The following is a 27,607-nucleotide window of genomic DNA, read 5'->3' on the forward strand; positions in this document are numbered from 1 at the left end:
TAAAAATTATGACCCAGTCCCATAAACACATTCCTGCCAATACCTTTGCTCACATAAATAGCTGTATTGAATTTGGAGAAATTACTATTGTGCACATGGCAGACTCAAAAAAGACTCATGGCAGACTCAGCTGGCAGAAATGGTAAAACGAAATTCCTCTTAGTGTTTTGGGGAGAGATTTGAAACAGAAAAAACCCACCAAAGAAATAAATAGTAAACATATTTTCTGAAAAAATCAGAGCAGGTATTAAACTATTCCTAGCTTCAATTAACATCTGAGCTGAGTCACAAGACCATCAAGAACACCATATTATTTTTAGGGAAGAAGTTGCTCTGGGATTTTTTTTCCATGAAGCTAACCAGCGGCTACAGACATGCAGGAGTGCCCAATAAACATTTGCTAACCTGCTAGCTGTCATCCTTCATGATTAGGTCTCAGCTGAGTTTCATCATCAATTTAGGGGGCTGATGCCTGAACAATACCAAACACAACACAACATCAGTGAGAATGAAGAGTTTGTTATTTTCTGTTATACCTGTCCAAGCATAGAAATGACAGGATGCTTGTTTATTAGTTTTTTTGTTTGTTTAAAACCAAAATTTAGATACTTTTTTTTTCCATCAACCATCTTCATAGTACATGATGATATCTTTATCTTCATTATGTAGAATAAAAGTTGAGAAAGAGGCAGATGTAATGATGTGTCCAAAATCACCCAGAAACCCAGTAGAGAGCTGGAAGCAGGCCTTGCCAGAGGTTAGCACCTCGACTTTTGTATACATTTTTTGAAAATTCCAGAAACATGGGCAGCAGAAATTCTTTCATCATGGTTCTTGATACAAACCAAAGCCCCCAATATGTCCTCAAGGAGTATTCAATTATTTTAAGACCTCTAAGGGTAGTGGAAAGATTATTATTATTCATATGATCAGCAGGAAAATCTTCCATGGTTCTATAAAGCACACAAGCTCTAGAATAACCTTTTGTCTCCTGAAGTGACATCATCCTTAAGCACAACCAGCAGATTATCTCCAACCTCTCTTCTGCTTGGTCATGATCTTCCTGTTAGTGGCATTTAATTAATCTTCAGTAATCTCCTCATCTTTTCCTTTTTTCTTCCTGTCTCAGAGCACATTTTAAGATATTCAGAACAGCTCCATATTTTTGAGGTGGTTTTTTTTTTCCTCTGTATTTGTTCATTCTCACGTAGAGTTTTAGATCTACTTAAAAACACAAGGTACATTGATGAGCACTGAAAAAGTGGGTGAGACAAGAAGGAAGAGGGTGGTAGGAACAGTGAGAGGAAGAAAGATGGAGACAGTGAGAAATCACTGTCTCTGCTTCCTACTCTTCTTTCCCAGGTGATCCTTCTACCTGCTCTAAATTAATATCAAAGCCAGAGGGAGCAGAGAAAGGTTGGTGGGGGAAAAAAACGACAACCTTAGGAAAAGAAAAATCATGATGCAGAAAAGCGTCTGTCCCCTGTCTAATTCCTGCAGTGGCCTGTAGCTGATGGTGCTGAGAAAAATACAGCAGCAAGCTCTGACATTTCATTTCTGTGGAGAATTGAAAAAGGGCTTGCTATAATTCATCGCTTCTTGTAACTCAAACCCTTTTTGACAGGGGTACCTGCGCTGTCTTTTAACAGTGGCACCACAGTGGCTGTAATTGGACATGAAAAATGATGTTGTGTTTCTACTTGCTGGGAGAATTGGGGTGGGGGTAGGTGGTGCAGTGGCAATTTGGTGTGAGATGGTGACGTCTGGCATAATTTGGACGGGTTGATTTTTGGCAAAAAAGAAGAAAGAACAACCCAAAATGAAGGATATGAAGTGTAGCAAGTATGACCACCTTGCCTCAGGTTTGCAAAGGTGATAGTAAGAGTGGTATTCATCATAGATGAACATGCAAAGAATCACAAGAAAAGGAGAAGTGTGATGCACATGAAGTTCTAGCTCCACCACCAACACATATATTGATGGCATTTGTGGGAGAAGGAAACAACCCCTCTTCCTGAAATAGGCCTATTCATAGCTGCACAGGTTCTTCTTCCCAGTACAGATGGGCAAGCTGAGCCACAGGCTTTTCCTGACTCTACACTGGGAACAGAGTTGTGCATAAAACTCTGGTGTGCCACTCTCTCACCACCTCTCTGAAAACCATGCCTATATATGTAACCAGAGGTCCAGATTAAATTATTTGGCTCTTGCCTAAATCTCTGTGCCTCAGTGGTCCTCAGCACATCTTTGCTACAAAATTGTTGTTGAGTGTAGCACTTTCAAGTAAATTTTTGGCCTAATGGGACTCTGAATCATGAATGAGGATAAACATTGTCCTGATTTATAATGGTTTTATAACTATAGAGCATTCTGGTACCATTCTCTCCATAATATCTCCATATTATGGAGAGAATAAAAAATTTTAGTCAGGTCTTAAAGGATGGTAGAGAATTTAAAGAGGAGATTAATGTTTTTTGGGACTAACAAATGGTAAAAACAATTTACTCCTTTCTCAGTGGCACCCCAACAGGGATAACATGGAAGAGGGAAGCATGACCATATTTCAAATGACAGCACAAAGAGCATCCATGAGCACAGGAAAGAAGGATCACTGAAAGAACAGGAGTGTGGCACATCCTAGAGGAAAGCTTAACAGTGCACTCCATCTACCAGTTCAGATGTTGGGTCAGCATGCCCTAGGTCTTTTCCCATGCAGCCAAATCCCTTTTGAAGCCTTCTAGTGACAGGGTTTAATAACACCTTACAGCCACATCTGTAATTTCACAGATCCCAGGTGGATTTCCTGATGGTATTAATCAGATTTGCTGTCTGGAAAATATTCTTTCTCCTGTCACACTCTCAGGGTCCACCAAGACAGGACACATATTAAAGATGTCCATATCACTATTTCCCCAAACACTCTTCAGAAGGCTGCATTTTGGAGTATAAACTTTAGTTTCATTCCATTTAACTTATGGCCACTTCCAGATAAAGAATAAACAGGGAACTTGAATCTCTGAATACCCTTCTCCCTACAAAGGCATTTCCCCAAGGTTAGAAAGCTGCATTGTTCTGCCATTTTATTTTCCCACTTAGCCCTTTTCTGGTCCCCATGACAGGTCCTTGCTCCCAGAGTGTCTGTATTAAAAAAAAAAATTCCATAGATGGAGAAAGGAAACTTAATTATTTTCCTCTCAGTGTTTCTCCCTATAATTGGTGTCTTTCATGTCAAGATGATCTCAATTTGTATTATGGGCTCCGTTCAGGCAGCACTTTCTCTTTGGTCTATAAAGAAATTGTCAAGTGTATAAATCATAGGGTACATTAAATTACACTAGCCTTTTACTTATTAATTTCCCCAGTTTTTTCTTCCTCTGTTGGATGCTCATTCTCTCACTCTTTTTTTAAATTTTCTTCAGAATTTAGCTTTTTCTCACTCCTCAGTATCAGAAAGAAAAAACAAAAACAAAGACCCAAACCAAAACAAACCAAAAAAAAAAAAAAAAACCAAACAACCAAAATCCAAACACATATTTGCCTCCTTTCATTTTTGCCAAAGGCCCTGATAATGTCTTCTGCCTTGTGCAAACTGACTTCATTCAACTCTAAAAGAAGGATGCATTCAACTCAAAAAGAAGCATGCAATCTGTTTAGTTTTTCTCAAAGCTGGATCCAAAATTTACTTGAGCTCAGAGCAAATTTTCATGGGCACAATTCAGATCAGTAGCTATGTGGGTCGATTCATGGGATGTTCTGCATCTCAAGGCTGTGTCCATTTGGACTCCAGACTTTGCGTCTTGAGGCTGTATGCTGCACACCTCCTGTAAATTCCTGGTTTCTGTGACAATGTCTCTTACTGACTGCTTAGGATGCAGGTTCTGGCTGTCTTGGAATGAGCACCAGGGACCTCTGAACCCCCTCTTCTGACCATAGGGGTTGGATTAGACATAAGGTTCCCATCAGGAGCCCATGATTTGGAATAAGGAGGCAAGTGTTAGAAGCAATCAGGTCTCGAGTCAGACGTTGGCACGTGGATGGCCAACACCAGCTTGCTGCAAACACAAACAGCCTGAGGTTGAGCAGCTGAGGAAGGCAACCAAGGAATTTGGCTTCCTTGTCCTGCACATGAGAAGCAAGGTGGGGCTCATATCAGCTAAGTCTAAATGCAAAGACAACCTCCACGATCAGCAGAGAGGAACAGGCACTGCAAAAGAACATACACGGTTTATGCCTCAAACACCAAGCTTAAGAGTGGCTTAGAGTTATACTTTCTATACATTTGGAGTTACATGACATTGAGTACTCTCCTCACCTGCGTGGTGCCAGATCTTTGAATGTGAGTAATAGCTAGCTGCTCACATGTGGGTATAAAGGAGCCCTGTGGCAGGATATCTGTCCTGCTGCTGCTGCTTCATACATCACCTCTGCCCTGCCAATCCCTTGTGGTACCTCTGTGAGCAACTGGTCAGTGCAGTGGCAGAAGCAAGGCTGATACAAGGTTTAGCTATTACCAGATTCTTTGTTGGTTTCAGCACATCATCTGTCTGGATTTTGTTGGGTGGTGCAGGCCTAGAGGAGAGCAGGAACTGCTCAGTAGCATCTGAGCCATGGATCCTTCTCTTTGGAGTGTGAATCTAACTGTAGCCATTTTATGGATAAGTACATTTTCCTCTAGAGACAACAATAGAGCAGGATCTGCTAGGCTCTTCATCATTTTAACCTACTTGTCAGCCAGTTTGATAACTTGTTGTTACTAAAAATGTGTGCAGAGCAATTAGAATAAATCTAACTTATTATGAAGCACTTTTGAAAAAAAAAAGGGGAAAATTAGGAAAAAAAAAAAAAGAAAAATAAAACTAATGGCCTTGCTGCCCAACTATGATTAGCCACAAATAAGGGATGGATTAATTCCCTGAAGGCATTCTGTGATATTCATCAGCCAATTTGTGGTCTGACTTCACTGGGAAGACATATGTTAGGAGATTCCTATTGCCTCCTGACCTCATGCTCCTTGTGATGCTTGTTTGAACTTGTACTTTCTTTGTTGGTTGACAAATCAAAAAGATATTTTCATTCTGCTCAGAGGTGGTCACACACAGAAAGATATTTTGAATAGTCCATCTGCACAGGGTATTGATTGCTTTATGTGACAAGAAGTATGAGGCAGGGAAGGGCTTTCAGTCTAAATTCTTAGCTGGTTCTGTTCCAGTCTGCATGTCTGGCTATTGATAGGAGTGGTATACCCTCATCCTTGTTCTTCAAGCACCCATATCATGTTAGGCACTGCCAGTGAAGAACATTATGAGCATCTGTTGCCCGCTCTCCTGGGAGTGAGCAGCTCTGGGGATAGTGATGTCCCCAATGATTTTGTTCAGTGAGAGACAGATAATTTGAATAACAGAAATCTATTCACAACACAGTGGCAAGGTTTTTAAACCTACTTATATTGTGATATGAGAAAGGAAAAAGATATCTGAAAAAGCAAAAGAAGGAACATCTGGCCCTCTACTCCCAGAAAATTCTCAGTATGCAATACTCCTGCAGCATGTGGACAAATTAGACCCAAATCCAGGTTTGAAATGGAGGCTGCTATGTTACACATGACTATCCTACTGAGCTAACAGTAGAAGTGGAATTAGCTTTCCAATTTCCTTCCCATCAAGCCAATCTCATGAAATTTTTGCAGTTTAAGTTTCACTGGTCCTGATGTTCTGACAAAGCATTTTTGCTGTCATGCACCAGTGTTTCCAGGGGAAACTATTAGAAATTTTAAAAGTTACATTTAAAATTTCATGACCTGTGTGAAATGAGTCAGATCCCTCTCCCAATGTGATTCAACTAAGCCACTGTCGGGTAAGAGGAGTGACACTGATTCATTTGCCTCAGACCAAGCCGCAGCCTGCACTGGTTAGTTCTTTGTTTACTAATTGCTTTTTCCCCCCCACCTTGTGGAGTAAATTCTGGTGCTAATTATGATGCGCAGTAAGGAAGCAAAGCAAGCCTCTGTATATGAATGTCTGACTCCTCCATTAATTACATGTCTGTCTTTGTTCTTCCTTACAGATGAACAGACCGATCCAGGTGAAGCCAGCGGACAGCGAAAGCCGAGGAGGTAGTTGACTGCATTGCTTTCAGACACAGTGCTAAATATAATTGTTGTCTCTGGCTTCTCTCAGGCAATGTGCTGATCAATTAGTAACGTAATCACTGCCAAAGAAATTCCCTCCACAGCAAAGATTCTCTTTATTAAATCTCCTTTACTTCGTCTCACTTTCCTCATATTCAATTATTATTTGATTTTAAAAGGCAGGCAGGTGCCAGCGATTGCCTGAGAAACAAATAACTGCCTCGTTAAGAAGTGAAGCATCAGGCACTGACTTAACAAAGTTTAACAGCAGTGGACAGCAATGGGGGTTTTTTCAAGCCCATGTCAGGCTGAGCTGTAGAGGTGTTTAATTTGGTTAGGATAAAGCAGATATTTTATGGTTTCTCTAACCATATTGTTTCTGCTTGCACTGAAGCAACTCTATTTCTGGAAAAAGCAAATTCTGAACTGGCAGAGTTTTCTGCACCTGTATCAGCTTATCTGGATAAACCTGTTGTGGAAACTGAAGACTTCTCTCAGACCCTGGGAGTTAGTCAGGATTTGCACAGGTGTAGCTGAAATCAGGAGCTGGTATTTTGCTTTTCCATTCTACACAGTGGATTTGGAAGGCTTTGTTAAGTGATTGTTCAATAGATCACCAGTGATGAGGTGTTTCCTGTAAAAGGTTTTTTACCTGAACTGATGTGGTGATACTTCACCGTACTCTTCTAATAGGAGCCTGTTTGTCAGATCAAACACACAGATCACTGAGAGAGTGTGAGATGGTCTGCTATGCTGGATAAATTACCATCCTGCTATTTTTTTCTTGTGTCTGTACATTTATATATATATACACACGCATATATATAATGAAATGTTCTCTTCCTCTCTATCCCTATCTCATTGGGAAAAAAATAGAGAGCCTTTTCCTCATCTTTTCAGTAAAAACCTCTAGTGCTTATGTATCTGATAAATGTGGGAGTAGATTTTGTCATTTAGTAATGATGTGGCTCTTAGATGTCTGAAAACTTTTCAATTTCCACCATAAATATAAACTCTTCTTCATTTGTGGGATGACTATCTTTGTGCTGGCATTAGTGGAAATCTCTGGCAACAACTACTTAAAAGGAGAAAAATGCCTTACAGAGAAAAGGCACCACGTTCTCTCTCTTTTCATTTGAAAGGTGTGGATTTCAGGGATTTTGGCTGCATCAGTGTGAGGCTGAAACCCTACAGTGACTCAAGTTGTTGGGAGAATTTGTACATAGCTTGTGGTTAAAGGGTTGGTGTTACAGGCTGGTGAAACCACAGGTCAAAAGGGGCTCTGTAAGGACTGGCAGTGGTGCTGTGTAACTGCAGATCAGGAGAACTGAGTGCTGGAAAAACACCAGAAGTCTCAGAGACAAATTTGCCCTTTCAGAACCTCTCTAAACAAAATTTGGGGGAATTTGATTAATACAGGGCAGAAGGTATCTGATGGTATCTGGCAAGTTCTGCATTCAAGTGCCAGGGCACATTTCTGACTTGCAACAAAGATGTGTCACATCCTCCAGCATTGTCCAGTGTTTTTAATAGAACCAGGTCAATTTCTTCCCCTTCCCCTCCTTGTCTGATGATCTGGGTCTGTGTCTGAGTAGGATTGGGTAAGCCATGGGCAGTTGTCAATGCCAATCTCTTAGGGGAAAATGGAAAGGCTGGGCTGCCTGGGCAAATGAGGGGACATTAAGCACATTCCAGTGGAGTTCGTGCCGACAGCGAGAGTGAAGGGAGGGCCTTTTGTCCATTTAATTAGACATACCAAAAAATAATAATTAGGCTGGCCAATTTGCTTAGTGCGCCTACGGGGTACGTAGCTCCCAATCTTTTTCTTTTTTTCTTTTTTTTTTTTTAATGCAAATCAGTAATAGAGAACACATGCCTGGCTTTCTGGGAAGGGTTTTCAACTCCTTTGCTAAGGGCAGCTGCTTTCAGGAGCAGTGGTTTGAACTGCAAAGGGCTCCAGTGGCAGCTTGATTCCACATTATCACACCCGTGGCCCCCTCCCCATTGTATTTTAGCTAATTATCTCCTCATCTTACACAAACCTCATCTTTTCCCATCCAGTCTGCTCCCATATTTCTTCTGTCAGTGGTGATCATAATGCAGAGGCCAAGCGGGTGCTCTCCTCGTTGGTGTGAAAGACACGTTGTCCTAATTCCCCACTGACAGGCTGCTTCTGGGCTGGTGATGTTCCAGGACGGCATGACTCAAGGGCAGCTGTGGGAGAAAAAGAACAATTGGCACCCAAGGGAGGCATTGTATGAAAACTTGCGTTCTTCAAGAGCCCACCGGTTAAAGCAGGCGCAGCAAACAGAATGCTAAAAAGGAGCCCGTGTGTCTTAGGGGCGCATCAAAAGGCTTCATTAGGGCTGCAAGATAAAGGTCAACCTCAACAACAAAGAAACCTAAGTTGTGGCTTATTATACCCTGTCCCTCTATCAGGATGGGACGTAGGGGAGGAGCGGGGCTTTGGAGATGAAGCTGCTCTTCCACACAGCACGAGTTTTTCATCTGCCCAAAATCCACACTCTGGATTATGGGGAATAGACACCCTGGATTAAGGGGAATTCTGGTGCTAGGCCACGGTGTTAATGAAAAAAAATACAGTGTTGTCTGGAACTGCAGTTTGCAAGCAAGTTTTTACTAAAAAAAGGGTGAGCAACATTCTTGTGGAAGTGAGATCGTGTTTTCTTTGGGGACAAATGCTTGCATTTTACGGAAACATGAATCTTTGAATTTTTCCGTAAATTCTTCCACAAGTAAAAGGTGATGAGAGTCACAAATTTATTCTCTCCTTCAACCAGATTAAGCTCAGTTTTTCTTGTTTTCTGAAGTCTGGGGTTTTTTTGGTCTTTAACCCTCCCTGTGTCCTAATTCTCAGTTGAAATGAAAGTGAGTGTTAGCATTTAGTACGTGTGAGCCAGAATTTAGACTAAGTTTGGGGAAGTGTTCAATATATTTTTTGTCAAAAATTACAGTCAACCCACCAAAATGGATATGGTGAGTGGCCTTAATAATTTTTCTGGGTTTATTATTTTTTTTGTTATTCTCCATATTGTACTACAAGCAAAACAAACCATGAAAACCTTTTAAAGAAAAACTGGCATTATTTACATTTTCCTAATCCCATGGGAAATAGAAATTAATGTGTCCTCAATATATTTCTCTAGGGAAATAGTCTCAATTACTGGAAAAATTTTACATTCCTGCTTGTTTGTGCAGGTATGCACATAGTCACAATACAAAATATTCTATAGGGGTACTCCTTCTATAAAATGCTTCATAAAGCTCCAAATACCTGATCAGAAGTTCAGGGTCCTCTGAGATGTTTTTCTTTAACAGTAACTGAATTGATAGGATATGATAGAAAGTGATCAGATTGTGAGTCTAGCTCTATTAAAGATATCTTACAAAATTTCATTTGCCTTTGTTTTGGCCAAATTTTATCTTGACTATATGGAAACTACTTTACCAGAGATTAGTTAATCTAATACAGTTTTAGGGATGTAAGCTAGAACTCCACATCAAAATTTTGAACATAAAAAATCCCAACTAAACTTTTAGAATTCACTATTATTTTCATCTTGGTGGAGGTGGTTTTCCTCAGCTCCTTGTCTGATATTAAGCTCTAAAAATAGCCTGCAGGTATTTATCACTTAAAGTTTCTCAAACTTGGAGAATGATCTCAAGTCTGTTTTGTGGTTTGGGGCAAAAGTTTGGAGCCATTTCTTATTTCATCCACAATTCTTATTTTCATCCACAATATCTTCAGCTCTCACTAGGCAGCTCTCACTGCAGCTGGCAGGGTTAACCTATGATAAACACAGCCCCCAGGTCCCACTATGCTGTACAGGCAGTAACATTTTTTAAAAGGAAAGGACTCTCCTGCTGCTCCAGCTGCAGTCCGTTAGCGATGCTTAGATGCTCCACTGCTCCCACATTCCTCTCAAAGGACAGAGGAAGGTCCGTGAAGGAAACCATGCAAAGATGTACACGGTGTGCTGCCCTGGCTCAGAGTAAATGTCACTACCAAAATGTGTTTTGTGGTGGTTTTGGGGTCCTCCAGCATTCTGTGGAAGAGAAACAGAAGGTTCCTGGGCTAAAGAAAGGAAAGGTAGAAGGGTTTAGGCTTGAAAAGGACTTGTGTCCTGCAGAGAGAATGTCAAGAGGTTTACAGGAGAGACTGTGGTGCATTGTACTGCAGTATTTCTGCAGTATTTCTGATGCAAGAAATCTGCTAAAGTTTCTGTCTGTGCTTTCAAGAAGATTATCTTTTGTGCATGTTTGAGGGAGGAGTGTGCTGCGTCATTTTTTGCTGTTTGGCAGCTGGAGGGCTCGGACTTCATATTTCAACTAACTTGCAATATTTCTCTACCTGTTACTTGATGTTCAAAGTCTGAAACCATATTTGGTCATGGTTTATTCCAGATTCAGAGCAAAATATTCAAGAACTGAATTATAGCTAATGGCAAAACAGTGTGCCTTGCTCATGCATGATTTTCTGCTTCTTTTTATACCCTTTCCATCAGCCTGGTAATGATGATGGGGTCAGAACAGCCTCTCCACATTTTCTAAGCCAAATTTTTATTTAGGATAAAAGCCTGGGTCTAATTCTTACTTCAAGCAGGTAGTTTCTGACGTGCTAGTGTTCTGCTGTGGGTGGCAAGGCAATCTGTCCTAGGTCCCAGTAATTATTTGTTAGTCAGTTGTTTTCCATTTAACCGATCAGAATTACACAGCTTGTGCAGATGGCCAAAACCCCTCAGGAAGTTTCCCATCCAGGTACTAGCCAGATCTAGGCCTCTTTAGGTGCTGCAGTCAAGCAAGACTGGTTTCCTTCAGCTTAGTTGGACTTCACACTGGTACAGCAGTCCCGCATGGAATGATTACCTTCTTCCTCAGAAGCCCTTTGTAAAGAATAAATTGGTTGCTTTGCTCAGATCTTTGGACCAGAAAAGTTTGAGGAAGACATTAAGATAAGAAAACAGAGGGCAGTCGTGACAGAACTCAGCATCTTCTCTTCTGCCCTGCTGAGGGCTGGGCTGTGCCTGTGTGCGAGAAGTGCTGAAGTCTGGGGCTGTGCACATGTCAGAGCTGTACCTCTGCAGCTCTCATCTCTTCCCTAGTTCTGATCCACACGTGTTGCCTGGTACATCAAGCTCTTTGGAAGACACTTTACTAGCTGTTTTCAATCTTTGACCTTAAAAAGACTTTCCACCCAAGAAGCTGAAGAGCAGGAGGAGGGAATATCCTCTTCCAAGGTGGCAATCCGTACAAACTACCTTTATGTGGCCTGCCACTGCTTTTTCCTCAACTGCTAATCTTTTTGTTTTTCTCTTATGATCTACATACTCATTCAGCAGGAGTAAGCAGGTGGCACTGGCAAATTACTTAGGGAAAAAGACAATTTTCTCCCATCTCAGAGTTGGGGAAAAGATGTCAATGAACCCATCTCCATTAACTCCTCCAACATCACAATGAGTGCAGTATGGCTCACATTGATCTTTTCCAGCTCAAGTAGAGAATGGCACAGACAGGAACTTTCAATGGTCCACACATGAATCCCAGCCTTTGCTGAAAATGTTGTACTGGAGATGCTGACTACTAGTTATAGAGAAACATTTACAAATTGTTGAACTCTGGACTCAAGACCTCTGAAAAAAATAATTTTCTACACCCAGGGTCTCATATTCCCTCTTCTTTCCCCGAGTGTTTACAATAGTTTACAGAGCATCTCTCTCCCCTCTTGTCAACTCTTGCAGTTTGAAAGGAGGTTCCCAGCTCCACATCAAATCCTCTTCCTAAACCTCATACATCTCCTCTTCCAGAGATTTGTACCCAACCTTCTCAGCTGGTTTTGACTTCTTTCAGGAGGCATTTGGAAAAAAATACTCCCACATTCAAATATATTTTTTTTCTCTTCTTTTTTATCCATTATATATCAAATATTGCCCACTAGAGCTGAACTGCAGTATATCTGTGTGGACAGTAAAGAGAACAAATGACTGGTTAAAAATAAACCTAATATTCTGTTAAAAAGTCTATCAGAAGTGAAGATGAGCTCATGAATGAAAAGAAAAAAAAAAGAAAAATCAAGAACATAGGCAAAAATCTTGATATTAAATTGGGAGGCAGATTTCTTGCCTTAGAAGCTGGGGAAGAGTCAAGACCAGCAGAAAACCTTGGTGTGATTGTCAGAGGCTCCTGAGGAATTGCTGTAGGAGAAGCTGCAGTATTGGGAGAGATATCAGTGCCTTGAAGCCTGTTTGTCTTGTCAGGGGCTGGGGAAAGAGCTGGGTCCAGGAGCACAACAGCCACTTAAGGTATCCCACAAACCCGAGCATCAGTCTGAGAACACGTCCATTGGATTTTATGTCAGATCTGCACATCTCTTATGACCTGCAGCGTTTTTCTTTCAGGTCTAAGATAAATCTGAACTAGAAAGAGGATTTCAGCACTCATGGAAATCTTGTCTTCCTAGCTCTAGCTGGCTGTGGGACTGATTACAGTCAATGGGAAATCAAAACCTCTTGGTTTATTGTGGAATTTCAGCACTATGTGACCCTACTGACAGCTGACACTCTGTTTTCCTCAGAAAGCTGTATTTTCAAGCAGGGAGAGTATACCAGCATGCAAATGGACCAGTTAATTCAAAGTGGCCCTGGATGATCCCATTAATGCTCTCCATTCTCTGTTAAAACTCAATTCTGGGGGGGAAAAAGGGCTTCAGCAGATCCTCACTTGTAGTGTTTTATATTTGATGACTCTGCTGAAGCCTGATGTGCTCCATTCTGCAGTCAAATGTTGAAAGAATATAAGGGACATCAAACTTTTGTTCACATCTGCCCTTCCCATGGTGATTGAAATCAATGGAAGTGTGCCCATCAATAGGAACTGGAAAAGATCCACAGGACATTGTGTTCTAGCACATGTCCTAAGGACAACCTTTCAAAATCAAGTATTAGGGGAATAAAAGGGAAAAAACCAAAACCCAAAAACCATATTGCACATTTTTCAAAAAATGTCTGTAACCTAACAATTTACTGACAAGAAGGAGGAGAGAGAGACTGGGGAGCTCATCTCCTCGAGGTTTTGATATTGGTTCTGTTTCTTGCTATGACAGAACTTTTGATCAGTTATGTAACTTTGATTCCCTTCTCCTTCACACCCTTCCTTTATTGTCTGCTTGGGCTGTGGTATGCCTTTATTTGCGCATTTCTTGTAGGTAGTGCCTTTGGCATTCATGCAAAGTCTGTCAGTGTCAGAGGGTTAAGACACCAATGAAAGCCTCTAGCTGCGCACAGGAGGATGTGTACAGGGCCAAAAATCAGCTACAGTGGGTAATCAACAGCCCTCATACTGCAGAGTGATATTTGGAATTTTCTTCAGTAAAAGGGCAAAATGGAAGAAGCAGTGGGAGGAGAAGAGTGGAGGAAATAAAAAATATAATCCTATAAAAAATCCTTCCTTTGTAAATACAGTTCAGCCTCCTGGGTGAACTCGGGGACACGTAACAATCCCAGTATCTTTTTCTTAATGTAAAGGTTGCTTGTCAATGGGGTTTTATACGGAATTAATAATACATTTATATATACGCTCCACAATTAATTGCAAAGCATTTATGGCACTGAACAGTTAGAATGCATTATGATAATCACTCCTCGTGCATTGACTTTATTGTAAAGGTTTTGCTGATCACTGTAATTGGCTTGTTATTACACAGGAATATAATAACACCTCTCTGTATAGTAGTTTATAGCACATCAATAGCAAATGCATTCCCTTTATTGGAAGCAATGTGCATTTTATTAGAATACAGCTGAATAAGTGCAATCTGTGTAGACAAATGAAGTTTCTAATGACCTGTCTCACAAAAGAGTTGAAATAACAAGCCATTCATTATGTATTTTTTCTACTGATGAACTTCTAGTTACGGTTACACAGTCATTCCTTTAAAAAAAAAGTAAGGCGTGTTTTGCTGTTCTTTCAAAAAAACATTTGGGGGAAAAGAAATATATGGGCGATTTTTTCTGCCCATGTTGAATAAAGTAAGGGTGACTGATGTTCACACCTTAAAGATTTCATTTGCTTGTTGAGATTTTCCAAGCTTCTTCCTTGAGTATTTAGTCTGATATTCACAAAGAATCAAAATGTCCTTACACTGAATCCAAATGCAGCTCTTGGAGCAGTGCTGTTTTAACAACCCCTATGCAGTCACATCTGTTAGGTATGAGGGTCTTGGTGTTGTCCTCATTCCTGTTGAACGGGCTCTTTTCCTTTATTTCACAGAGGCATGTTCTGTATTTAACAAACAAAAATCTAAGAAAGTACCCAGAGTTTTTTCCTGTCTGCCACCATTATTTCAGGTCTAAATTTCAGATTTTTCTGGAAACTTAGAGTGGCATGAGTCTGGCTTGCACAAGTAATTAATGTGCATTTGTTTATCCAGCTATCCCCAAGTGTGCTCAATGCCAATCAAGTACTGAACCACCTCTGAAACCCTGAATCTGGGTAAACAAGATTGTTGTTTTCAGACCTGGTACGGTTATACTGCTGCCCATGGTATAATCTGAGTCCAGTGTTCCACACATGGAGATGGTGAGTGGTGGTTTTTTTGGATGTGAACTCAGTTCAATAGTGGATGAGGCTAATAACGCCAAAGTTGTGGATTTGATCCTCGTATCAGCCATTCACTTAAGAGTTGGACTTTTGGACTTTTGGGTCCCTTCCAATTCAGGATAGGCTGTGATTCTGTGATACATGCCTGCTTGTTCTCAACTGTCACTTGTTTATCGTAGACTCGCGAATCCCCCTGACTCTAGAGTAATTCAGGGTATTTCTGGGAAGCAGGAGCTAGGAAATGTCTGCACCATGGGCACCCAGACTGGCTCAACCCAGTTTTGACACAGACAAACTCTCTTTGAGTGGGAGTTTCAGTGGGGAGGGTTTTGCCTCTTGCCTGCTGAGATCTCAGATTAGAGAATCACAGCTTGCAAGAAGTTTCAAGACTCTGGAAATACTGGAGGTCAAGAAAACTTTTCTTCGTGACATACACAGCATTTTCCATATGCTATATATATTTTGCAGTATGTACATGAGACCGGCTTGGGAGGCAGAACATCTCTCTATGTAAATAATTTAGCTCTCTAAGTAAACTGTATCTACTGCTTTTACCCAGAATCTCTGGGCCTCTTAGGAGCCTTTGACTTAGGGACAGAAGAAATTTTAAATAGGGCTACTATGCCACTGTTCTTAGAATGTTACTTCAGGCAGAATTCTCTTTTTCTGGCTTTATCACAAAAATATTAAGGATATAGTCCAAGTTAGTAATCTAGTCTCCTCCTATGGACAGTGGAGAGAGAGAGGAGCTTCCAAACTATGATTCATCCTGTCCTAAGACAGATCGGATAAATGGTACTTCAAAGTTTCCCTTCCCTCTCCCCTCACTGAATCAGGAATGAACCTATGGCAATTAACTTAGATTTAGATATCTCACTTTTAGACACCTAAAGAGAGGTAAGATGAATCGCAACTTTCACCTTTTCAGGCCACAGTTTTCTATCTGTATCATATGAAGGATGATACTTGACTTTTCTGAAACCCTAGGCAAGATCTATGAATAAAAATTGCTATATAAAAACTATGGATTTTAGACTGGGGGTTTGTCCTAAAAAGAAAAGGTATCTCTTTTCATTAATGTGTTTGCGTCATAATGTCAGAGGAAGAATAGAAGGGATTGCATCCCTATCAGCCTGAGAAATAGAGATTATCTGATCAGTTTTAATTCCTCTTTAAAGTCAATTTCCATTTTCATTTTTTGTATTTTACTTTGCTACCACTCACATGCTCAGGACAGAAAGTAAACCAAAAAGACCTTCCCAAAACCTTAAAATTAAAAGTAGTGGTGTGTAGCATCAGTGTCTTTAAACTGTGTTTTCATAATTAAGAAAAGTATTTTTATCTTTAAAACCAGCTTGCTTTGGAATCTGTGATAGAAAATGAATATGGCCCCTTGTAATATCATTTGTAGAGAGGTAATTTTCAAGGCAGCACTGCAGTGAAACATTTTCCCCCAGGGAGGATAAACAGTTGGCTTCAATTAGTGAGGGACTGTTTCCTTTCTTTTCAATTTTAAGGACAGTCTTGCAGCCTGATCCTGCACAGAGGAAGAGAAATCTCTACACAGGGCAATAGATTGCAGCTTGGAAGACTGAGGCTTGAATTCTTGCCTTGCCACAGATATTCTCCTCGACCTTGAAGAGGTTACTTAGGATCAGGCTATTATTTTCACTCCATTTCTATCTGGTGACTATTATTACCTTTGACTGTCTGAATATACACGTAAAATTGGCCGAACATCTTGCTCTGACTCCAGTTTCCTTCTATAAAATAATATTGGTGCTGCAAGGATACATGCATTAAAGATTATTAGGTGCTCAGGTTCTCTAATCATTAGTTCCACAGAAATAACTTGGTTAGATAAATAGAGGTGTTCAAAAGTGTCAAATGTGTTTCACTGCTCAAATCTCACATAAAGTCAATGGGCCTTGGGTGTCTAAATATTCCCTTTGAAAATCTCCCCAAATAATGATGTTCTTCCAAATAGTTGGAGCCAGCTTTGTGGGGCTGATTCCCTACACTTTTACGATGGAATCAGCTCCATCTTTTTCCCGTAGGAGAAGCTGCCTGTGGAAAGTAAGCAGGACATGTCCCATGGCAGGGCAGGCTCGTTTCATAAAACAAGTTGAGACTGCCCAATGAACAGGACTGGAAGAGTGTTAAAAATAAGAAAAAAGTAACAAGTATCTTAGGAGTTGCCTTAGTGGGGGAATGCTTTCTTTTTAGCATCAAACCTTAAATGCAGGAATTGATAGTTAATAAAATACTTCCTGCCCATGAACTGCCATATGAATAGTAATTAATTCCCCAAAATCTTTATTTTATCTGCCTCTGGCGTCACTGATGAATGGCCAGATGCATTGACTACAAACCACAATATACTAGCACTTCCAAGCAGACAGCCAATTAACATGAAATTATATTGCCACAACCTGAGGTACATTGGATGTATTGCTTTCTTGTTGTTTGGGGTTTTTTGCCCAAAATGAATATGACTATAATTATTATTATGAATAGTTAATGAAACAGAGGTGTGGAAGAGTGGGCCAGAACCACAGGCAAGGGTGAATGAAGTTTGTGTGAGTTTAATGACTTTAGAGATTGGATTAAACCAACGCAGTCTCTCCATTCCCTAGATCAGAAATCTAATTATTTATTATCTTTCTTGTGGTAAAGCCTGGAGGACCAGCCAGGAATGATGACACCAGGCTTACTGTACAACACAGAACAGAAAAAAGTCATCTCTCCTTAAGAAATTAGTCTCTAAAGACAATCAGAGGGAGCGTCTGGATACAGAGTTGTCATATAATGTCTCCCCAGGTGTGACAAAAAGAATTGTCCTGGGCTGCACAGTTTGGAGTGAAATGAGTAGATCAGGTCAGGGGCTGAGCAGTTAGGGTCTGCCCAGGGCAAGAAAACAGTAGGATGGCCTTCAAGCAAAGCTCCTTTTGGTGATACATCTTCTGCCACCAAGCAAGTGACATCCTGAATAGCACACACAAGAGCCTAAGCCAGCAGCACAGCCTCCTTCTTGACAAGGACCATTCTCCTACACCCTCACACCACATGGTGGGTGAATGTGATCACACCAAAGGCCAGACAGCTGCCTTTGGTGTACAAGCCTGCTAGCAGAAAGAAAATCTCAGGTTTAGCGGATCTCTGAGGGACACAAGAAGGAGCCTGGTATGTCACCATGCCACTACAGAGGAGGCAGGTCTGTGGGCACTGTGGTAGAAACAAGGGTGCAGGGCTATAGGTGTCCCTAAATACCAACTGTATCTTTACAGAGAGCTCTTCAAAGGGACCAAGGCCACCTAAAACAAAACAGAGGTTAAAAATCATGTTCACAACAGAAATTCTAATCCAGTGTCTGCAACGAACTGAATTTATCCCTGCCTCTCCTTGATCTCAGTGTGATCCCACAGTCTTCCTGGGTATTACAGGGAATGGGGTTCATTAGAGCCTCTAATGTTTCCTTTTTGAAGTTTGGACTTTGAGAGGAAAGGCCAAAACACTGGAGCACTAGCCATTCTGGTGTTTCTGTCTGGATAAAAAGGAAAGGAATGGGGTTTAGATATAGATGAAATTGTTAGATCTCATTTAACCTTCTGCATAAACTGATTGTAAAATTTCACCCAGATGATCTGTGCTGAGACTTCAGGCTGGTATTTGACTGAAGAATAAAGAAATTTAGCCAGAGAATGACTCTTTTGAGGCTTCAGTACAACTTTGATATCAAACAGGTTGGAATTGATGTGAACCTTCTGAAAAGCTTTTAATAATTCAGTTCAATTAGCAAGGACACATTTTGGTGATCAATTACATGTAACAAGTAGAATATATTTTTCCATCAAATAACTCCAGTTTCCCCCAAAAAAAACAAGGGGCAATCTTTTCCTGGGGCAAAAGTTTCCAGATTTTTATAAAGAGACCCTTGAAAAAACGTAACAGGGTAACTCTCTTAAAATTGAATGGGTGGAAATATTCATGTTTATGGACAATGGAGTTCATTCAGAGCAAAAAAAGGGAAGTCCCCTGGAAAGCAGATATTCCCATGCAGAGGATGCGACCTGCTTGGCTCCTCTTATGTGGTCCCAGTGCTGTCTTTTCCTTCTTGCCACATGCCCATACCAACACAAATGTTCCTGCTTGAGTTTCTATCTTTCTATTCTGACCGTGTGACAAAGAGGTGAGATATGTTCAGGGCTTTTCAGAAAGTTATGCTGCCCCTGACTCTCATCTGCCTTGTCCAGTGACCACGGAAATGGTTGTTTGGATGTCTGCAGACACTGTGGAGTGACAGAATTTCCATGGGCAACTTACCAGGAGACAGAAATCCTCCATTTTGCAGACATCAGTAACATGGTGACCTTTAACAACATCGCAAGCTTTCACTCTGTCTTTAAAGCATTATATCTGTCCTTGGGGAGAAAAACTTGTAGCTGAGGATTGAAATCAGAAGTGGATCATAATTCTGGCTGTGCTATTCAATTGCCCTGCTGTATTTAGGATCCATTTATTTCTAGCTTTTTCTTTTTTTTTTTTTTTTTAATTCTGTCTTGAATCTAAAAAAAGAAGTGACCAGGCTGGCAGTGACATGTGATTAATAGATTGCACCTTTAGAAAAAGTTAGCAGAAGGAGATTAGCATTGCAGCCTATTATTTATTAATTAAATGCAGACACCCTATTTATACCAAATGCTGATGGCATTAGTTCACGTCCATGCTTTAGGACTGCATTATCCATCCGGTCTCCCAGCATAGTAATGTTTGTTACTAAGCTGGTGGATGTTGCTGGGCTCCTTCTGTCACTTGCTTCTGTTATCAGCAGGAAAGGACAGCCAAGAAGTTAAAGATCCAACCTGAACATTTTGTTCAAGTGTCTGCTCTGTCTCTAACAGTCTGAGTTACCTTGGCCATATCTCTGGGCTCCCTTGGGACGTCACTGCTTGCTTTTTACATCTGTACCTCCCCGTAGCTCAGTGTGCAGTGAAGATTGAGCATGCAAGGCAGAATGCTGGGTGAGACCTTTTCCATTGCCTACAGGAGGAAGAATTACATTAGTGGCCATATAGGTACCTGCTGCTGCTATTTCAGTCAGCAGAATGGGAAAGAGTTATCACAAGTGTTGTTATTTAGCTGTGCCAGGGTAGAAGATTATACTTCACATGACTCTCGTTTGATAAGCTTGTCCTCCTGCCTACAAAATATTCAAAGGAAAGTTCTGAAGCCTAACACAAGCCTGAGGTTTCCATTGTTCCTGGCAGCTCTTTTCAAGATACTGCCTTCAAATGCAGGAGCAAGAGCAAATGGATTTCAGGACTCTTCCTGATTCCACCTCAGGGCAATGCCATGGGCCTCTCTGTCACAGGTGAAGCTCAGGACAAGCAGATTGCTGTGAAATTTTCTTCTCTTGCACCTTGAAATAGAGAAAGCCCTAGCGGTGCATGACACACTTCTGCTAGTTTTAAATCAGGAGATAGCTCTTTACTGCCTCATAAACAAAGGCATGGCCTTTGGTTGGACCCACTGTTGTTGCATGAGCCAGCAGAGCCAATAGACCATGTATGTTTTGCCTTCAGAGTAAAAAAGGGAATCCAGGAATCCTCACATTCACCAGCTGATATCCTTGAAAAATTGCACTTTTAATTGCATAGTCCAAATAATCAGCTGCTCCTGCAGAAACATGTCATAAGTGCTTAGATTTGGTAGGGTTTCTTGACAAGTTGTGATGTGCAGTCTCTCTTGTGACTGTGTCTGGCTCTTTTTTCACACATTAAAGGACAAGTTAGATGCATGAACTAGTCTCCCAAAAGTGTCTTCTACTTGTAAGCAGCTGCTTTGCCTGTCAGCAGGATGTTCTGCAACCAGAGCAGGCAGTCTGGTCATGAATGGGTTTAGGTTTTCTTTCTACTCTGGGAAAATTCCTAAGTCTACAGATGTACAAAAACAAGTTTTAAAACCAGGGTGAACTCATGAAACTATTTGGGATTCGGTTCAAAACCCTCTCAGAATGAGACTTCTGGAGTCTGAGTAGGCTTTGGATCAACACCACCATGGAAGTGTTCCTCCAGAACAATCTGAGGACCTGAGCCTTAGGCATCCTCCTACCATCATTTTGGTGTTTGCTTATTTGAATTTTCGTCAGCTATCATCTTCCCTCCCTGAAAGCTGAGCGCTGTAACAGCCAATAATTAAAAGTGAATATTGAAGAGTCTTTCAGCATTATCTACACCATGATACAATCTGAACACATGCAAAAGACATTAAAAGATGAATGAAGAGAGTGAATGGGCTGATTTATCCTGGACTGCTTCTCACGGTGTGAAGTCTGCCTTTCACAGCCTGATGAAGTGCAGAGACAGTTACTGGATTTGCTACCAGGAAGGGCACACATTCATTTCCCTTCCTGCAAATGTATTTAGAGCTGAAATTGAGCATAGGAAAAGTTAGAGCCAAGAAAGCAACAACTGAAAATGCAAACTATCATTTATTTTGGCAAGTTGGTGTTAAAAAGAATAAGTTGAGGGTAGTAGAAACTGGCATAGAAATTTTACAGAAGGATTTCTCCCTGTGTGTATGCTTCCAACTGGTTGTTTTTTTCTTCTTTTTTCTGCCCTGCATTTCTTGTAGCTTTCCACAGTTAGACATTTCTTCCTATGGAAATTTATTAAATACTGTACCAGTTGTGGACATACCCACTTCTAACCTTAGACAAAAAGAGAGTTGTGTGCAAAGTGAAACTGCAGTTCCTCCCCATCCCCACTGCTGTAGCAGCAGCATAAAGCACCTCGTCTTTAGTCAGATAGGGAAGAAGGGCAGAAAGATGGATTTAAAATGGATGCTGCTCTGCTGGATGATGTAGATATATTAGCACTTCTGCATCTCTGTCAGTGACTCTCAAAGCCTCCTTCAGATGTAATCAGCCTCTTCACCTTGCTCAGTGTATGAATAAGGAAACTGAGGAACTGTGACTAATGTGGTTGGGAACAGCACATCACTACACAGCTTGGAGATGAAGTCACGTCTTCTAAATCCTGTTCAGTGCTCTACTTAAATCTGGTCTTCTTCATTCATTTTGTCCTCCTTCCTTCCCCCAGATTTTCACGAGTCTTCTGGCTTTTGTAAATGTGCTAAAAGTGAATCAGAGGGCACAGGAGTGCATAGGGTTGGGGAGTTTTCAGAGGAGCACCCTGTGGGTGCAGCCTGTCAGCACCACAGCACCCACCATGTGCATCTTTCCTGTGGATGGGGAACACCTTGCTGCTGGCATTTAGGAAACAAAGGAAAAGGTGGTGCTATCATGCTGGAGAGGATGCAGCCCCATTCCTGACCTCCCTGCACCCTCTGTGCTGTAAGAATTCATCATCACTCTCCTGTCACTTATATTATCTCCTGCATGCAGCCGTGCAAACATGCAGCATAACACATACAAATATCTGGTGACAAAAGGCTCAGCAACAGCTCTGACCAAATAAAATCCCCCAAACAGACAGTGAGTCTGGATATTGCCCTTTTAAATCTCCTTTGAAGGTTTCAATTTTCCCCCCTTTTTATGTAAATCTGCTCTACCTACACCACACAAATGCCAGGAAGTCTTAGAACAGTAAATACCCCTGCAGCACAAACAAAAATTGTGCTTCAGAAAAATAGTTCGGCTTCTCAAAGCCACAGTCTTGCCCTTTAAAATGAAGGACATGCTTCTGAAAAGCTCTCCTTCTTCCCCAGACCTTTGTTTTCAGCATGTTTGCAGCTGCACCACCTTTGCCAGTGATGGTATCATAGCTTCTCAAGTTCAGCAAGGACACTCAGCCCAGGGAGACACTAAAGTAATGTCTTAGAACTTCAGAAAGTGTTTTGCCATTGAGTTGATATTAAAGCAACAGCTTCAGAAGGCAATATGAAGCAATTTGCTATAAGTTATCCAGTCTATTGTCTAGGACCAATAAAATCCCTGCTCCTTCTTGCCAAAGGAAGTCAGACTTGTACAGTCAAGCTGTTTGTATGTGCATGTCTGGGCCCATCTATCAGTCAATCTGTCAAGGGTTCCTCCTCTGAGCTTTGAACCTATTGGGTAATTTAACCTGTCATTGATGGGGTGGAAGAAGTCCCAAAGCTACTGTATTCCTGTAAATTTTGTGAAACTAGGCAGCCATGCAGAGCAGAGGGTTCTCATTAGTGTTCATAAGCCCATCTTTTATTAGACATCAATGAACTCATGGGGGTAGGGACACTGGAAGAGGGTTTACACATTCGGCTGCCCATGAAGCAACTTGTTTCAGTGTGTGAGCTCTGATACCCTGTCAAGAGGCCTCCTGTAGTAACAGCTTCTTGGTTTTAACAGGATGTCAGACAGATTTCTTAGCTCCTTTCTGCTGATTTCAACAATGCTTCACACGGCAGAAAAGTCAGCCTGCTGGTTGCATTTCCCTTCCCTCCTCAGCCAAAGCCACTGGGGAGAATTTCTGCACAATGTTTAACAAGTAGCACAACATCAGAGGTGGCTGCTTTTCAGTGAGGAGTACCTGAAGGAAACAAGGAAAACAGTATAGGCTTTTGAAATTTTTCTGTCTAGCATCATAAAAAGTAATACTCAAAAATAAACAGGTATCTGTTACTCAATCATATCTTCCGGCTGTCCAAACAGACTTCAGGATTAAGAAAGGTGTGTGAACAAAGCTTAATTTCATTTAACATTGTTCAGACTGACTCAATTCCTCTTCCAAACCCTTTTGCATTAGTGGTGTTGATTTTTTTTTCCTTTGTTCTGCAGAATAAAGAAGGCTGAGCTGTTGCTCAAAGCATCTAGGTTTAAAACAGAAAGGCACACTCTGAAGCAGACCTCAAAAGCTCCAGATAGGTGGTAGTGCATGTAGCAACAGGAGAGATGGTTCTTCAGCTTTAGTTCTGAAATCCCTGTGCTTTCCTGGGTTGATGTCAAATCTCTGGCCATTACCCAAGCATATCTGTGGACAGAGGTATGTGGATGGAGGTGTTCATGGTGTACTGTGTAATGTGCTACAGACAAACCATGGGTCTCTGTCTCTGACAAGGAATTTTGAGGTACATTTGATATAACCTGGCTAAAAAAGTACAAGGAATAAATGGCATTAAAAAAATGCACAAACACACACACACACACATATATATATATATAAATACATAAGTAAACCTTTTTTTGCAAGAACAGTATTGAACAACAACTGGAATGTACCCCCAGCTGGTATCAGTCATATGGAAACCTGTGGTTTAAAGAAAGACAACTTAAAATTAACATCATGTCAGAGCTACTGCTTTTCATAAGCACCAGAAAATTCTCCATCCTGTTATTTCTGTAGATCAAAAAATTTTTACACATGTACTTACATTATTTGTTCTCATTGCAGCATTCTGGATAAAGGAAAAGTCAGTTTAATACCTCCTTTCAAAGAAAGTCACACTAATTTGAATATGTGGATTGCATATAACTAGGTACTCTGTGGGTTGTGTGTGCACATGCATTGTTCAGGTCCTATGCCCTTTTAGATTTTTAAAATTCAGTGGCAGTTTTACAGAAAAATTATTTGGTTTATTTTCAATTTGTCAAAGTATTGGATTTTTTTTTTCTTAGACTTCATTTCTATATTCTCCTTGCAGAAAATACAAAATCTTATTTTCTTTCTTTCTTACCTTCTTTTTTTCTTTTGGGTTTGGCTTTCTTCCTTTCTTTACCTCTTTCACCTACCTGCCTGCCTGCCTGCCTCTCTCTTAGGCAGTATCACCATAATTTCTAGAAGCTATAACAAGCAGGCAAAAGAATAGGATCAACCTTTCTTCTTTTTAAATGGTGGTGACTAAGCAGTAACTCCACATGAGTTCTTAAAAGTCAGTTTGATTTACTGTGGGGTACATTAGAGCAGGGTCTGGTATACATTATCCTGCCAGAGAAGTTGTTTATATGTATGGAAGACCAATAGGATGAATCTGAAAAAAAGGCTGGTTTCTGTCCCCCCTGAATGAATGGAAACAGGAAACAGGAGGAGAGACAGGGAGGAAGAGACAATTCCACCAGGAGGGCATTTCTGCTTGTAAGGATTCTGCACAGTGCTCTCCCCTGAGGTGGACCACCCTCCATATAGCTGAACCAGACCAGAGAGAGCAGCTTGGCAGCAGGAGGTCTGCCAGCCTGGTCTTATGCAGAAGCTGAAATTTGTTTTCTGAAGGTACGCCCCCTTCTGTGACCACTATTCACCCCAGCCCTTACAAGGTAATTATTTGCCCCTAATAACGTTGTTTCCCTCATGTGAAACATCAGGATAGGAATCACATGAGGAATGCCTGTCTCAAGTATCTCTTGTACTTCCTGACTTCCTGAAGAAGCAAGTCATGAGGACAGCAGAGGTTTGCAGCATTGCCAAGACTTTTGATTCCTTTTAGCCTAGCTTCTGTGTGAGCAGAATGACCTGGGAGCAATGTCCCAGCCAAGCAGGATCAGATTATATCCTTTGCAATGCAGCAGCACAGCCAGCCCAAGGGGAAAGCACCTTTTCACTCAGCTGATGTTAAAACAATAATATTACTGGTCTTGTTCTCTGATAAGCCACGAGGGTGATGTCCACCACTGCCACTGTCCACCACCATTAGTGTCCACCCCTGTGAGATGTTCTGTGGTAAAGGGGCAGAACCATAAATGCATTGGGTCCATACAGCAGATGAACTCCCTATGCCATCTAGTACCTGGCATAACTCTCTGGAGTAACAGGGGCAGAGGGAATAAAGAGCTTGGAGCCTTGGGAAAGTTTTGTAGACCTCCTTTGCACATTTCATGCAATCCACTAGAAAAATGCTCCATTTGTGAGGGCTGCAGACTTGTCTCTCTTTCCGGGATCAGGCTTTCATTTTAAAATTCTTTTTAATTTTTCTCATTGGCAAGGATGGAAAGCATACCTGAAGGTCTCACCTGACACCCAGTACAGATCTTGTTAACACTACTGTGACTATCAGTGAGCCTGCAAAGTTTTACAGAATGTCTGGGTGCACACATGCCTGTTGGAGTTGAAAGGACAATCCTGGGAAATTTTTGATCTTGTTATTGATAAAATGCAATAAACTGTTATTACTGAAGTGGAACCCTCTCAACTGTCAGAGAAGTTGCTAATACTGAGCTTGCTAAGGATTAATATCTATGTGTGTGTGTGAATGTGTATCATGGTGAATAATAATAACCACTTTAGTCAGGTGCTCTTTTCAATCCTTTATGTCAGCTGTAGGTTTTAATATTTTTTTCTCTTCGGGGGATATTTAAGTATGTTAGCTAAAAAGAAGTAAAGCAAATGCAAAACCAAATATTACTTGAAAACGGCATTCATTCCCAATGGGTTGCTGTGCATGGAATTTATCTAGCTTTTCTGTGTGTCTTCAATTATTATTATTTTGTAGAATTTAAACAGGGACATTCGCTCCAAGAAAAATAATATCAAAGATGATCCTCTAGCTCTGCTGTTCATAAGAAATGTCTTTATCCTCATTTCCTCTGAGGGGGAAATAAGGGTCTGAGAGCCATTGAGTTTCGATTAATCTGGATCCATAGACTGAGTACATTTTCCCTCCATTCTCCAATGTTCATTTCCCTTCTTTCCTTCCCACACACTCATCTACTGCAATACACAACAAAAACCCATTGAAAGTGTGACTCCGGGCTTCAAGCCACACTCGTCCCTGAACCCAGCTTAATCATGCTGAGGGAACATCATCAGGATTGTGTATTTCCATTCTCTAGAGGTTAACCTCCCCTTACACCCCCAAGACCAATTTCTTTTTGTTTTAAACAAAACAGCTCTCTCATAACAGTTTTTCAACAGTGTAAATTCCAGTTTTGCCTCTGGAGTTCATCATAAACTGCATGCCAGATCTGAAAATGTCAAGTGGACACAAAAACAAAACCAACTGGCAAAACAGAGAGTGCTGGTCCACATATGATTGCTGACTAGAGGGTTCACACATGCCCCAAGGAGCCATCTGGTGAATGCTCTACGAGAAGAATGTTTGTTTCACTCTCTCCCCAAATAAATTTTACTCTTTCAAGTATGGGAGTTAATCAGTATAAGAGAGAGGTATTAGTCAATGAAACAGCTTTCTGAAGAAATCCTCATTGTTCAAGATTTTTAAAAACTGGCTGGACAATGAGCTGCTTGAATATGGGGATTCATTTTGCTCCATCCAGGGAGCAGAGTGAGCGCGTGGGATAGAAGAATTAATAAGTCTTTTCTGTCGCTAATTGCTGTAATTTTGAGAAAGAAAATGGAGTGGGAGCATTGCAGCAAGAGAGCCAAGAGACCTGAGGACAGGAGGGGTTAACTCTCGTCACTCTTAATCATACACTTACAGTCCTGTGACAGAGGACTGCGCAGGGCACAAACACACACGGCTCACCCAAATCCATTTTCCCCACTGGCACGTCTCTTTATGACGTGCTGTGTTAATTAGCTGGCCTGCTCTGTTCTCACTGGAGCTGAGTGTGCCGTGATTGCCACCTGAGGGAGAGGGGACGCCGTGCCCAGCGCCAGCGACGTCGCTGCCCTGCGCAGGAGCGGCTTCCAGCGAGGCAGCTTCCCACTCATCCCCGGGGGAGCAGAGCCTGTGCAGCTGGCAAACAGGAGGGTCCTCCCCTCTGATTTCCTGAGATTGTTCCTGGGGCTTGCTGGTCTCCGCTGGAGCCTGGGGAGCTGCCGTCCAGTCTCGGAATTCATCCCTGCGACCACCTGGGCTCTGGTTCCTCTTTCAGACTTATGTGCTACAGGCCTGGAGGAGAGGGGGTTGTTTCTTTGTTTAGTTTTAAAGTAAGGCTAATGTCATGGAAATCAGTGTTTCCTCTAAAATATCCTT

General features: G+C 41.3%; 1 protein-coding gene across 20 annotated transcripts in view; it reads left to right on the plus strand.

Moving 5' to 3' along the window:
* CELF4 (CUGBP Elav-like family member 4) overlaps positions 1–27,607 on the plus strand; it is a gene marked incomplete at both ends in the record, with an annotated part of 671,538 nt that overhangs the window by 388,620 nt on the left and 255,311 nt on the right. For 14 of the 20 annotated variants that reach the window (XM_084225676.1, XM_084225693.1, XM_084225683.1 and 11 more), the window contains one exon: positions 6,064–6,112. In XM_084225676.1, the coding sequence (XP_084081802.1) occupies positions 6,064–6,112 (49 nt within the window). Of the gene's footprint in view, positions 1–6,063; positions 6,116–27,607 lie in introns of all 20 variants that reach the window. The other 6 variants (XM_084225690.1, XM_084225680.1, XM_084225692.1 and 3 more) reach the window with 1 other exon arrangement.

Source organism: Fringilla coelebs (assembly GCF_963513975.1).
Source record: "Fringilla coelebs genome assembly, chromosome: Z".
Taxonomy (NCBI): Eukaryota; Metazoa; Chordata; class Aves; order Passeriformes; family Fringillidae; genus Fringilla; species Fringilla coelebs.